This window comes from Anabrus simplex, chromosome 1 (assembly GCF_040414725.1).
Source record: "Anabrus simplex isolate iqAnaSimp1 chromosome 1, ASM4041472v1, whole genome shotgun sequence".
Taxonomy (NCBI): domain Eukaryota; kingdom Metazoa; phylum Arthropoda; class Insecta; order Orthoptera; family Tettigoniidae; genus Anabrus; species Anabrus simplex.
Window position 1 is genome coordinate 718,470,001 of NC_090265.1, and position 15,285 is coordinate 718,485,285.

Consider the following 15,285-nt stretch of genomic DNA (forward strand, 5'->3'; position numbering starts at 1 on the left):
AGTGAAAAGTGGTATTTAATTGTAGTTGGAGATACCATGGATCAACCAACATGCATACGCGAGTCGTCTGTTGAGTTAAACCTGAACGAACGGTATTTGAAAACTGGCCTTTACGGCATCATATCTCAACGGATCATGGCAATTTTATGATTTACAGAGCATCCTCTTACATCGGACCTTTGACAGCCATTGGGTTAAATATGCTTTAACTTTACAATACAGTGGAACCTTGGATTGCGAGCATAATTCGTTCCGTCAACATGCTTGTAATCCAAACCGCTCGTATATCAAAGCAAGTTTTCCCATAAGAAACAATTGAAACGCGGATGATTCGTCCACCACACAAAAATATGTATTCGCATACCATTTCTAAAACAAAATATAATGTAAAACAAATTAAAGTGCACTTTTCCTTACAATAGAATCATTGTTAGTGTGAGGGAGACGAGAGACGACGAGTAGCACGAATTTCACTAACGGAATAACTGCTATCTGTTGGCTCACTGGAATTGTTTTCTTTTCGTGCAACTTTAACAAGGAACCTGTCCAATGACTTGCTTTTGCCTCTTTTTGAGGATTTCACGAAAATGTGACATTACATTGTCATTGAACTGATTCATCGCTCGCACTGCTACAGCCTTATTCGGGTGGTGTTTTACTACAAAATTTTGCACCATTGCCCACATTTTGCGCTTCTCATGAATCTCAGTTGAAGTGAGAGGTTCCATTGACTTTTCCTTCTCTTCCCCGGACGAGATCTCCATAACCTCCTCCTGTTGTTCGCGATGCAGGTCCATCAGTTCGTTGGTGGTGAGTTCCTGGCTATGTTCTTCCACCAGCTCTTGAATGTCCACGTCATTCACCTACAGCCCCATGGTCTTCCCTAAGGACACAGTTTCATCGATATTCGGTGGCACATTGTCACCAACAATCCCCTCAAAGTCACGTCCAAGAACACAGTCAGGCCACAGCTTTCCCCAAGCGGAAGTGAGAGTTATCTTGGTGACGCCATCCCAGGCTTTGTCGATGATCTTCAGGAAGTTCACGATGGGGAAATGATTTCTCCCAAACTCTCGGAGGGTAAGGTTTGTTTCTTCAGTCACTTCGAAGCATCGCTGAAATAGTGCTTTGGTGTATAGCTTCTTGAAGTTTGAAATGACTTGCTGATCCATAGGCTGGAGTAGTGTAGTAGTGTTAGGAGGAAGGAACTTAACCTTAACGAACTTGAATTCCTCCAGTAAATCGTTTTCAAGGCCTCAAGGCGATGAGCAGGAGCATTGTCCATAACCAGCAAGACTTTAACGGCAGATTATTTTCTGAAAGGTATTTCTTCACTATAGGACCAAAGACCTCGTTCATCCATTCAATAAACTAACAGGGGAAGGGAAAACGTAGGCACACGTGACGCTCGTATTGCAGAACCTCACTCGCTTACCAAGTTACAATTTATTTAAAATGTTTGCTCGTCTTGCAAAACACTCGTAGACCAAGTTACTCGCATTCCAAGGTTTCACTGTATAACTTTTGTTAATTGTAAGGCTGAAGATGTTCCCATGGGGGACAAAACATGTTCCTTTAACTTAATTTTAAAGAATAAACATTTTAAGTATTGTAAAGCTGGAACTTTTTCTTGATAAAATCATAATAGTGTTCAAAATTGACAAAACAGGCTAAATATGTATTTTGCAGTTAATCACTAAAAACTGAAGTCTTGAGAAGGCAGAAGCACCTGACATGTGGTGTTGGAGACGATTAAACCATGCAAATTAGGCCGAAAGAACAGGTAACTCCATAGTGCAGAGAGAAGTGAATGAAAAGAAGTCTCATCAGAGAAATAGAGAAATGGAAGTTGAAATTGTTAGACACCTTGAGACACAACAGTTTCGTTTGCAGCATCACGGTAGGGAAATTTCTTGGAAAAGAATACAAATGTGAGGAGATAAACATGGTAGCGACAAGGCATAACCTTTAGTAGAGGATCTGTCAAGTGGCCGCTCGATGACTGCTGAAGCCCACCTTCCTCATAAAGCTAGGAATCAGATAGCAGTGCATGAAGATGATGTGATTGTCCTTGTCCTTTTGTGCTTTCTGACCTATTATACTGTGTTGCTCTCGATGTTCCTATTTTTCTGTACGGCTTGATTTGCACTTGTTTGTTCCTTTCCATTTCTTTATTGCCTTTATACTTCATGTAAGTTGCAGTTTTCTCCTTACTCTCTGTCATTATTATTGTTGTAGCCAGTTTTTTTGACTGAATCTCTTATATTTACTTTTGTGAGTATTTCAGGATCATTTTTATTTTTACATTCATTTAAATAATGGGCTGGAGCTTTCATTATGCAATTGTTATGTTTGTTTCAGTTGATGGATATCTTCTCAGATAATAAGTTCTTTGCCGAAGAGATACTAGCAGAAATGCAGAAAGAAGAAGAGGAACAGCAAGCCGAGAAACGCCGCCGGAACGCAGCCGACAATAATGAAACCGGTGAGGTTGTGGAAGAGGAAGGAGGACCCGGCTTATCCCTTCTGGTACAGATCGCCACTGATCACTTGCGTAATCTGCAGACCAATGAAGAACTACAGCCTGGCACTGCTTCGGGTTCTGTTGAGACTCCTGGCACAGCAACGACGTCGTCTGCGGGCAGCGACAATACCAGCGCGGGAGGAGCCGTATCCAAGAGTACCAAGGAAACAAGCGCAATGGAAGTGGACTCTGGTGTGGAAGTAACTCCGAGTACCCGCGCTGGGGAGAGGAAAACATCGAGGACCCCTCCTGTTGGTGAAAAGGGAGTGGAAGCCACTCCACGTACCAGTGCTAGGGAGAGAAGAACATTAAGGACCCCATCTGACAGTGGAACCGGTTTGGAAGCTACTCCCATTTCCCATAGCAGGGAACGGAGACCATCAAGGACTCCACCTGACAGTGGAAGTGGAGTAGAAGCTATTCCGAGTACCAGTGGTGGGGAAAGAAGAACATTGCGGACCCCACCCATCGGGGAAAGGGGAGTGGAAACCACTCCAAGTATCAGTACCGGGGAAAGGAGAGTGTTGCGGACTCTATCGGCCAGTGACAGTGCAGTGAAAACAACTCCAAGTGTTGGTATCAAGGAAAGGAGAAAATCGAGGACACCGTCTGTCAGTGAAAGTGAGTCATCAACCTCCAGTGCCAGGGATAGGAGAACAACAGCAAAGCCACCTGCCAGCAAGAATAAATCTAAAAAGAGGAAAAATGCAAGCGATGATTGACGAGGTGGCTGGATAGAATTTGCCAGATCTGTGTACAAATTTAGAGGCACTTTCAGAGACTTCATACCAAGGCAAGGGTATAATAGAAATTTGTTTCCCTTCCTTGTGTGCCCTGAGGTGTACTTATATGGTATGTATTATATTTGATATGAAGGGTACTTGCCCAACGTCTACTTTTACAGTTGACAGGTAGTAAAATATACATGCTGTTTGCATTAAGTAAGGTATTTTAGCTTTGTAAAAGCATACATTTAGATGACTCTCTACGGAACATTTTTATGTGCATGGGACTCACCCTTTTCACACACTCTTGCATGCTTTTGTGCAGAATTGTCGTTAGTAATACTTATGCTCAAAAGACACACTAAATTTGCAACCCCATTTGATTTCAGCCGGTGCCAGCACGTTAGTAAAATAGCACCAGAAATCTGATTTTTTTTTCTTCAAATATCTCGACTCTCTTGCATTTTAGACCAAAAGTTGTTGCTATCAAAAAGACAGGGGATAAAGTATTCTACAAGTAGGGTCCTCTTAATTATTGTGTAGAATCAATAGTTTTAATGTAACAGTCCTAGGAAAGTGAGATATATTTTTTTTCCTACATAGAAAAAATGCTTTTTTCAGACTTAATCAGTTTATTTTACCAGATAACAGTGTTTATATTTTCTATATATAACTTAACGTTCTTTATTATATTTTTCTCCAGATCTACAGTAAATTACCCAATTGATCTGTTAAGGGAGAAAAATAACATGTACAACCTAAAAGCTAGAATAAATTACACTAAAATGAACAACACTGAATAAACGGCATTCTTTCTCCCCATACATTGGCATATTGCCTCTGATCAACCCTTATTGGTGACCCCATAGGCCATGGCAATAGGCAAAAAATTAGTGTAAAATAATAATAATCATAATAGAATGGCATAGTCGGCACTTTGAGGTTTACAGGCCTCTACTTTCCCTTCCGGCTGAACTCGCGTGACTGGCACATTCCATGACTTCTATTTTCCATTCTCATTGACCTAGTCCAGTACGCTGATTCAGCCATAACATAACACCACGGTCCCGTTTGTGTGTCATTTCCTCACTCCACTCACATTATCTTAATTACATAATCAAACAGTAGGCCTCATCCTTTCATCACACCGTATTTACAATTACTCTCTTGCCATGATCCACTCATCTTGTAGTAATTAAATCTACTTATCATAATATTAAATTATATATTCACAATATACCCTCACCCTTTACCATCAACCGTCAACCACATCATCACTACATCACATATCCTTCAGACATATATAACTTAACGTTCAGTATTCAATCTTTTGAAATATTATTCGAATGTTGCAGTAAGGAGCCAGTAAGTTTGACTGATGTACATTTCTACTTTTGCGTTTAGAAGATGTCAATGCAGCCACAATAATTCTAACGGTACACAGTTCTTCATTTTATGGAGTTGAAATTCTTCTTGGATTGGACGAAGGCTGTAATTCCACTTATCTATAAGCAAGAGAACACGAAGGATTGCAACAACTATTGAGGTATTTCATTGATCAGTATACCAGACAAGGTATTTCATTGATCAGTATACCAGACAAGGTGTTCACTGGCATTTTGGAAGGGAGGGTGCGATCTGTGGTTGAGAGGAAGTTGGATGAAAACCAGTATGGTTTCAGACAGCTGAGGAGCTGTCAGGATCAGATTTTTAGTATGCTCCAGGTAATTGAAAAAATGCTACGAGAAGAATAGCCATTTATGTTTCGTAGATCTAGAGGAGACATATGACTTTACCGAGGGAAAGTATTTTAGCTGTGCTGAGGGATTGTGGGAGTAAGCATACATTTTTTAAAGCAGTCAAAGGCATTTATGTTGACAATAGGGCTACAGTGAGTATTGATGGTAGAACGCATTCTTGGTTGAAGGTACTTACAGGGGTTAGACATGGCTGTAATCTTTCACCTTTGTTATTCGTAGTATACATCGATTACTTATGAAAGGTATAAAATGGCAGAAGTTAGGTGGAAATGTAATAAGCTTGGACCAGATTGGTGCAATGTGTATGATATGAAAATTAGCTTTCCAAAACTTAAGTGATATCAGCAGGGATGAATCCTAAGAGAGCTGAATGTCAGGTTGGGAATACAAGTATTTAGGATGTGTATTCTCCCAGGATGGTAGTATAGTAACTGGAATTGAATCGAGGTGCAGCAAAGCTAATGCAGTGAGTTTGCAGCTGCTATCAGCAGATTATGTAAGAAAGAAGTTGGCTCCCGGACGAAACTATCTTTACATGGGACTGTTTTCAGGCCAACTTTGCTGTACGGGAGTGAAAGCTGGGTGGGATCAGGAGTAATAGGCATGCAAGTGGCAAGAACGATCACTGATACATTGGCAGGAAGGTACGTAGATAAAGGCTAAGTTATGAACGAACTCGACTGATGAAGCTGTACGCATAAGCCAGCTTCGATGGTGGGGTCCTGTTATGCGAATGGAGGAGGATAGGATACCTAGGAGACTAATGGACTCAGTAAGAGAAGTAGAGTGAGACCAAGGCAGTGATGGTTAGACTCGGTTTCTAATGATTTAAAGATAAGAAGTATGGAAGTAAATGAGGCCACAGAACTTGTTACAAATAGAGAATTGTGGAGGCATTCAGTAAATTCACAGAGGCTTGCAGACTTGAACACTGAATATATAATGATCTATAATAAAGATGTATGTTTGATGTAGTTATTTTGTAATATTTAACAAAGAATACTGTGATATTTAAAGTTTAGTGTTGTGAATTGCAGGTATATTGGTTCATAACCTGTGGGGTTAGCTGGGACGCCACCACTTCCTGTAAACCGTTTGACATAAAAAACATCCTTAATTTTTTTCTTAATAGGAATGGTGAATAATTGTATATTTAAGAAAATTGTAGTGCGTAAACTACAGTGGAACCTTGAATTGCGAGCATAATTTGTTCCGGCAACATGCTTGTAATTCAAAGCGCTCGTACATCAGAACAAATTTTCTCACAAGGAACTATTGAAACGCGGATGATTCGTCCACAACACAAAAATATTTATTCGCATAACATTTCTAAAACAAAACAACGTAAAACAAATTAAACTGCACTTTACCTCACAACGCTATGGGTGCCACTTATCTTAAAGTTATCAAACCATCCCCTGCTGGCCTTAAAGCTTTCTTTGATTTCTGTTGACGTACATGTACTACATGGTAATTTATTTACGAGGTCGGCGTACAACGTCTTTGCCTTCTCGCAGATTAAATTCTTGGTCATAGTATCACCTGCTAGTTGCTTATCATTTATCCAAACGAGAAGCAACATTTCTACAGCTTCCAGAACATGTGGCCGTTTCTTTGCTACTCTGGTGACTCCTTTTGCTGTATATACCCCTTTTATTTCTTTTTTAATATTATGCAAATCGTTGACGTAGACTTGTTATAAAATCTCGTGATATCAGCTACTCGCATACCTCGTTCGTGCTTTTCGATCATTTCCTTTTTATCTTCCATTGTAATCATCTCCTTCTTTCGAGCGAATTCCTTTTCAGCCTTCTTTTCGTTCACTGGGCCCCTCGTTGCAGTACAGTTACAACACTAATGAAAGAAACAAAAAACATGTGCACTCATACAGTATTGACTATGTGAGCGAGGCACGCCAACTGAAGTCCAGCGTGGGAGATGATTACACACACTCCCAGGAAAGAAGAGGCAGAGAGGAGGGGAAGACGTAGGCACACGTGATACTTGTATTGCAGAACCTCACTCGCTTATCAAGTTACAGTTTGCTAGTCTTGCAAAACACTCGTAGACCAAGTTACTCGCATTCTGAGGTTTTACTGTATTTCTTTTGTGAAATGTCATGACGTACAGACAATAAATGTTTTCCTAATTATTGGAAATGCATTCAAAAGAATAGGGAGGTTGGTTAGAATTCCAAAAATGTCCAAAATCACTCAATTGAGCGTCTCAAGAGTTAGTCAGCCGAGTGTTGTGAGGCTTGTTCCGCGCTGCTGGAGCCCCAGCCAAGCCCTTCTACCGCCCCATTGTTGGGAAATGACTTGGAACTCATGGTTGTGAAGGCATATATTTTTAAAATTTTTTATTTCAGTTTAGAAATAAAATGTCAACAACAATTTAAACTTACACTGATGAGATAATTTACTTCAACGCCTATCACGCGTTATGTATTTTACATGGAAACTTGTGGCCCCATTCAGCGTTTTTCATATTATGAAGGGAAATGTTCTTTATACACAATAACACCAAAATCAATGGATGATATCAGAGAAGATTTCCATCCGGATCCAAGGACAGTAAAAAGAAAGTTTGGTGCAAAATTATGGGTAGGATATCCTCATTGTCGAGACTGGTAACTCATCTCCAGCTGTTTGCTTCCACAAAATGGGATATAATGTATTTACTAATGCTTGGTGTGAAAATATAAAAGAAAATGTGAATGAAGAACGTTCGGGGATTGTTCAAGCAGTAACAGCGGTGGTTATCGATGAAGAACGTTCAGGGATTGTTCAAGCAGTAACAGCGGTGGTTGTCGTTGAAGATGTCCAAAGCTAGGTATATGAAGGCAACATCTTATCCTCCTTCTTATAAAATTATCTATGTAATGTATAGTGCGTTATTCAAATTGTTAAATGTTGATTTTTAAAAAAATGAAATTAAATTTAGTATGAACAAAATGCACTTTTTCTAAGTACGAAAGGAAATATCTGTCTTTCGTAGGAGTGTTTCTTTAAAACTGTTGATTCTGCAGAAACAATTAATAGGACCTTACTTATAGAAAATTTTATCTGCTATCTTTTATCTAATTACTTTTGCGCTAGAATGTAAAGAAGCTGAAATTTTTGGAAAAAGACTATTTTTGGCACCATGAAAATGAGAGAAATTGGAGAAATGGGGGACAAAAATATACTGCTTTGGTATTCACTATTATCACCACAACAAAACCTAGGTCATTTCTATCATCATTCCAAATAAGTACATTTCTGTTTCTAAAATACAGGTCTTAATCTAATAAATGTTCATTCCCCTATGGGATTATCTTCATCCTGAAATGAGGCTCTTCATTTGAATAATTGCTGTTAAAGAAGCATCGTAGCAATTCTATTTTGGTAATACATATTTTAATATTAACACTACTGATGGTTATAATACCTTCCATGGTATGGATGGTTTACATTGTATAACCTGAATAATGGTTGTTGCTCCAGATCAAAGAATGCTTCAACTTTCAAAAATGCCATATACAAAGTAGTAGGTCAGTTTGGGTCTCTTCAGTTGTGACTGCACGGAACGGTTTTGTGTAATTTCCTTTGGAGGAACATGTAGTCATTAGGCCTTTGTGGATTGTTCATGATAGTAAAGTCATACACATTCAGATGTCATTTTAGTGCCTTTTCCACTACGGGGATTTGATCATTGGTGCGACCACGAAGGGTTAAATGTTGTGCAGAAAATAAAAGCAGTTCCTTCTTGACAGAGAAAGAAAAAAAAAATTGAAACTAAAGTGAATAATTACAAAAGGAAATATCTCACTTTTGTAGAACTTTCTTACAAGCTATTGATTCTGCAGAAACACTTAATAGGACCTTAAGTGTAGACAATTTTATCTGCTATCTTCTTTATATGAACTACTTTTGTGCTAGAATGCAGAGAACCCCCTGTGGGTGGGGGATGCAGACGAATACACCCACAGTATCCCCTGCCTGTCGTAAGAGGCGAGTAAAAGGGGCGACCAAGGGATGATTGTATTAGAACCATGAAGCTACTTGAAACTACATGAAACACCATGGGTCGCTTTTACTTGCGCGTAGTACCACTATGTTAGGTATCAAATAGGTTTGTGATTAGTAGCACGTAGGAGCACCATGCGGTCAGCCCCCCACTTAGAGTGCACTGTCGGCTTTTACAATACCTGTGATTAGTACCACTATATGAGCGTCACCATGGTTCTGGGTTGCCTATGATTAGTACCCACTATATGAGGAACACCACGGGATAGTACGAGTCCCAGTGGTTAGTACACTTATGTGTTGAATACCATAGGTTTTCGTTGCCTGTAAATAGTGCCGCAATGTGCGAAACACCATAGGACTGTATTAGATGTGCGAATTTCATTATCTGTGAGTAGTATCATAAAGTGTGGAATACCGCGAGTCTGCGCTACTTTTGATTAGTACCACACTATGACAAATACCATGTTTCTACTTTCCTAGCGATAAGTACCATTATGAGGGGCCGATGACTTGGATTTTGGACCCCTTTAGACTGCAAGCATCATCGATTCAGTTTTGTGCTTTAGAAGCTGTCCCTTGGTCAGTAATACTATTGTTTTATGTCAGTTTCTTTGAATGTGAGACACTGCGGTTCGGATCCACTGATTGTTTTAAATTCATATCCATCCATTCATTCTTCATCCTCACGTTTTGAATTCTGGTCAGTGAAGGATTTTGAACTTTCAATTTGTTATTACATTTTGTCTCATTTCTTACCATTAGGGGCCAATAACCTAGATGTTAGGATCTTTTAAACAACAAGCATCATCAGAATGCAAAGAAAAATATAATTTTTGGTGCCATTTTAGCAAAGTGGCAGCACCAGCACAGTTCTGATGGTGTTACGAATTTATGTCATTTGAGCCATGCAATTGTACACTAAGTTTTTAAAACTGCCTTAGTTATTAGGTGTGAAAAATGTGAAATTTAAGTTTTCTAATTTCACATTAACGATAATGTATTGGATAAGGAGGATACTGTTCAATAATAAATCTTCTTTTATAATGATTTAAAGAATATTAGTTGCCTTAGTTAATGCAAGCAAAAGCTACCTATTGACTGGACTAATTACTGTATTTACTCAGTTGTAAGAACCCCTTGAACATTTATGTATCTTTTATACATTTAATCTGAAAAATATAACAGAGGATCAAGATATGCAAATAGCAAACACTTTCATAGAAAATAAATTTAAGGCATTACAATTACATCTTCTGAACTTGTGGTTGTACTGTAATTGACTACCTTGGTGGGATTAGCAACCATGATGCTACAGACCACTGCTCAGCCCAAAAACCTACAGGTACTAGGTGAGGCATGGTCAGGGTGGCGTATCTTCTCGGTCGTTGTTTTTGCCTTTGTAGACTGGGGCTGCATTCTCACCACCGGTTGTTTTCACGTAGCCTGTGTGGAACTTGAACCAGCTCTTAGATCCAAGTAAAAATCCCTGACCTGTCCAGGAATAGAACCCATTGCCTCTGCAAAGAGCCAGGCTTGCTACCCCATGACAGCCTCTAATTGCTAGTGGGTGAATAATAAGTAAAAAACAGTATAGATGTATCCTCTTTGCTGACAGCCAGTTTTCCTTCCTTCCTTCCTTCCATCAAAATTGATAGCATCGCATCGAATACCATTTTATTCAGCAGGTTATTCCCAAGTAGTCCCTGGCCTCTCAGATGCAAGGCAGACTCTCGCAGGTCTGAGCCTTACTTAAAACATTCCAATCATTCTCAGTAAATTTCAGTGAAGTAAGATACTACCCTACTTACACATAGCCTCAGAGAAAATTTATCTCTTCTAACTGTTTAGGGACCACCGGTGGATTGTTTTGTCCTGAGTACATGCAGGGTCACTTATTTGGCCACTCAGTTATTGCCCATGGTTCGTACGCTAGGACGAGACTAGGAGAATAATGGATTTGGTCATGGAGGGTAAGAGAGGCAGAGGAGGACTAAGGTGACTATCAGGCCACAGAGCTAGTTGCAGATCTGGGATTGTGGAGGTGCATAGTTAATTCACAGAGAGTTGCAGACTGAATGCTGAAAGGTGTAACAGTCTATAATGAAGTTGTATGTTGTGTTCTTATGTAGATAGTGTGAAACTATCATCATCTCAAGTTATACATAGAGAGGAGCAAGAAAAGAACACACAGTAGGATGAACGTAAGAGCAGGCCAGTGCGGGAAGAGGAGACAGAGACATCTCCAAATCTTCATACACTGCCGCCCATAGATAGGCTCTCCTTATCAATCCCAGTTCTTCTGTATCCATCTCTTCCCCTCAAATGTTACATCAAACTGTTCTATCATCAAAATTTAACAGATTGGCAAAATCATTTTTCTCATCATCCTCCTCCTTTCCCCTAACCCAACTACTGCCAGGTCGGGGCATAATGGCACTTCTCCACCATTCCTCTTCCATCATTTTGTCTCAGTCCAGGTTTCTTCTTGCGCCGAGCTGAGTGGCTAAGGCGCTGCCATTCTGACCCCAACATGGCAGGTTCGATCCCGGCTCAGTCTGATGGTATTTGAAAGCGCTCAAATATGCCAGCCTCATGTCGGTAGATTTACTGGCATGTAAAAGAACTCCTGTGGGACAAAATTTCAGCACCTCGGAGTCTCCAAAAACCATAAAAGCAGTTAGTGGAACATAAAGCAGATAACATTATTATTTTATTACTGTATCTTCTCCTTGCACTCCTTTTTATCCTTTTTCTAGGTCCCCTCTCAGTCTCTTTTCCTCGAACTTCATCTCCATCATCTGTTTTGGTATTCTTTTCTCCTCCATCCTCTTTACTTAGTTTACTCCAGTTTATGCCAGCCTCATGTCGGTAGATTTACTGGCATGTAAAAGAACTCCTGTGGGACAAAATTTCAGCACCTCGGAGTCCCCAAAAACCGTAAAAGCAGTTAGTGGAACGTAAAGCAGATAACATTATTATTTTATTACTGTATCTTCTCCTTGCACTCCTCTTTATCCTTTTTCTAGGCCCCCTCTCAGTCTCTTTTCCTCGAACTTTATCTCCATCATCTGTTTTGGTATTCTTTTCTCTTCCATCCTCTTTACTTAGTTTACTCGTATCAATTCTCTCATTAAAGTTTTCCATTTCAACCTCCTTTGTCACATCTTCATTTCTCAATCTGTCTTTCCTATCATACTTCTTAGGTACTTCGTTTCGCTGGCTCCAATTCTACTCTCATCTCTACTTGTCATTGATCAGGTCTCAGCTGCATAAGTCAATACGGGTGCATAATACATTTTTTACCTTACCTTTTTACACTTCCTTGTTCCAGACAAGGTTTCTTACACTCTGATAGAATGCATTGCCCTGTTGGACTCTCTTGCTAATCTCCATGTCCACCCGTGTATTCTTCATCAATTCACTCCTGAGATATTTTAAACAGTTCACAACTTTAAGGCTTTGACCACCAATTTTCACAATGACCGGGCGAGTTGGCCGTGCACGTTGAGGCGCGCGGCTGTGAGCTTGCATCCGGGAGATAGTAGGTTCGAATCCCACTATCGGCAGCCCTGAAGATGGTTTTCCGTGGTTTCCCATTTTCACACCAGGTAAATGCTGGGGCTGTACCTTAATTAAGGCCACGGCCGCTTCCTTCCAACTCCTAGGCCTTTCCTATCCCATCGTCGCCATAAGACCTATCTGTGTCGGAGCGACGTAAAGCCCCTAGCAAAAAAAAAAAATTTTCACAATGTCTTTCTCCTCTTGCTTTTCTCTGCACTGATTTTCATACCCTACTTTTCAGTTTTCTCCTTCAGTGCATAAAGTTGTTCTTGTACTTCTTTGCTGTTCGTTCCCCAGACCACAATATCGTGTGCAAATATTAATAACTTATCCTCCCTATTCCAATATGCTTCCTTGTCTCCTTTACAATTTCATCCATAACCATTAGAAACAAAAGAGGTGACAGCACACTCACCTGTCTTAGTCCATTTTCATTTCAAAACTATTCTGTCTTTCCAGCCGGAGGCTGTACGCTGCTGATGCAGTTGTTGTACAATGCTTCCACCATTTCTGCAGTTTGTGTTCCCAGTCTCTTTTTGACTATGAATTCCCAAATCTTCTTCCTGGGTACACTAGATCTATGAATGTCATGACCAGATAAATAATAAGGTAGAGGGGCCAAATTCCATCCCCGCACCTAATTTCGTTTTAGGGATTTCCAGTTTGCACAGTTGGTATCTAATGTTTAGCCACTCACACACGCGTAGCCTCATCCTATTGTCTTGTGAAACTTGATTGTGTGTACCACCTTTAGTTTTCGTGCGAGGAGGATTCACTTTTTATGCCGAGTTGAGTTAATGCAGCATTCAAATTAAGAGCCTGTTATTCCTAGAGTGGGCACTGGTATGTGTATGAAATATTGGACTGTATGTGTTGATCGGCACTGCAGTATAAGATTTGGTTCATATAGTTCTCGGGAAAAAATATAGATGGCAGCAAACTACAGCTCTACACATCATATTCTTCTTTTCAAATCGTGTCAGAGCTATTTCGACTCGAAGACAGTTTGCAAGTAATGGCCACCACGCACGAACATAGACTGAACAACAGTGAGTTATACCAACTGAACAGATCTAGCAGGTCACACATAATATTTATGTACTAATTATTACATTGTACAAACAATTCTAAACAGCCTAAAAACCAAATAAACTCAATATCAGCCATATTGCATTAGTTAAGGGAAATGAATTTAATTTTTTGGGTCTGTATTGAACTTTGATTAAACCAAATTAAAAATAATGAGTTAATTCCACCTTTTCAATACAAATTAAATAGTGTTTGTTAAATAAACATTTAATGGGACTAGTTTTGACCGATTTAAAGGTCATCTTCAGCCATCTCACGTGTAGAACAAAGTATTTGAAACACAGTGGTTTTAAAGATGGTCTTAAAACATAGAAGTTTGACACTATGAAAAATTGTTTTTAGAATTTTATGAAAACACTTTTGTTGTAAGAAATTAGTTCACTTAGCTGTAGGAATATAGTCACCATAGTCTTGCTTTTCTCTGTACTGATTTTCATGCGATACTTCTTAAATTTTTCATCCAGTACATCTACTTGTTGCACTTCTTTGCTGTTCTTTCCCCAGATCACATCATCATCTGCAAATAGCAGTATCTTTATCTGCGCAGGCTTCCTTTATTTCCTTTACAATTTTGTCCATGACCATAATAGACAACAGAGGTGACAGCACACTCCTCTGTCTTAGTCCAGTCTTATTCCTAAACCATTCTGTCTTTCCAACTCGGATCAGTACTCTTCTAACACAGTTGTACTTTGCTTGCACCATTTGTAACATTTCTCTTCGAAGTCTCTTTTTAACCATGGTTTCCCAAACCTTCTCTCTGGGGACACTATCGAATGCCTTTCCTATATCTATGAAATACATGTCCAAATCCTTTCCATATTCCCAGTTCTTTTCCATCAGCCATCTCATGCTAAAGATTGGGTCCACTGTATATTTTCCACTCCGGAAGCCATATTGTTCCTCTTTTAAACTTTCCTTCAATCTTTCTTCTCCTTCTTCTTTCTGATATCCTTTCCAGTATTTTAACTACCTGCGATATAAGTGATTCCTCTATAGTTACCACAAACTTTTTTGTTGCCTTTCTTAAACACTGGTATTATTATCCCCTTTTTTTCAGTCTTCTGGTACACATTTTTGTTTCCACATACACTTTAGTTTCCTTAAAAGAGTAATTTTCTTCTGGGGGACCGAATGGTGGGATTCTAGCATCGGCGATGAACACACCCATCTTCTCCAAGCATTTTCAGGTACTGTTCACATATTTCATGACATATTTGAAGATATGTTAATATTTTCCACCATTCAGTTTGAATAGTAGATATATTAGTAAATGTTTCATTCTATATGACCTCCTTCAGCTAATTAATTTAATATGTTTATTTAATAAATTGTTAAGTTGTTATGTAAACATAATAAAGATTCTGAGAGTGTTATCATTATTGAAATTAAGATATCTATGTATATAAAATAAGAGTTTTGTCTGTACATTGCTCAGAATTTAAAAAAAGTGGTATTTCTTTATTGTTTGTGTCGTGTCTGTATGTACGCGCATCATGAGAAAATAGCTGAAGAGAATTTAATGAAAATCGGTATGTAAAGTCAGGCACTACAATCTAGGCTATGGAAATGAAAATCCACTGCTTGTTTCCAGTCATTCGACCAGGTCAAGAATG

General features: G+C 39.3%; 1 protein-coding gene across 1 annotated transcript in view; it reads left to right on the forward strand.

Moving 5' to 3' along the window:
- LOC136856801 (condensin-2 complex subunit D3) overlaps positions 1–3,246 on the forward strand; it is a 180,910-nt gene extending 177,664 nt beyond the window's left edge. The window contains exon 13 of the mRNA XM_067134918.2: positions 2,362–3,246. Coding sequence (XP_066991019.2) covers positions 2,362–3,246 — 885 coding nt within the window. The remainder of the gene's footprint in view (positions 1–2,361) is intronic.
- The last annotated feature ends 12,039 nt before the right edge of the window (positions 3,247–15,285 follow it).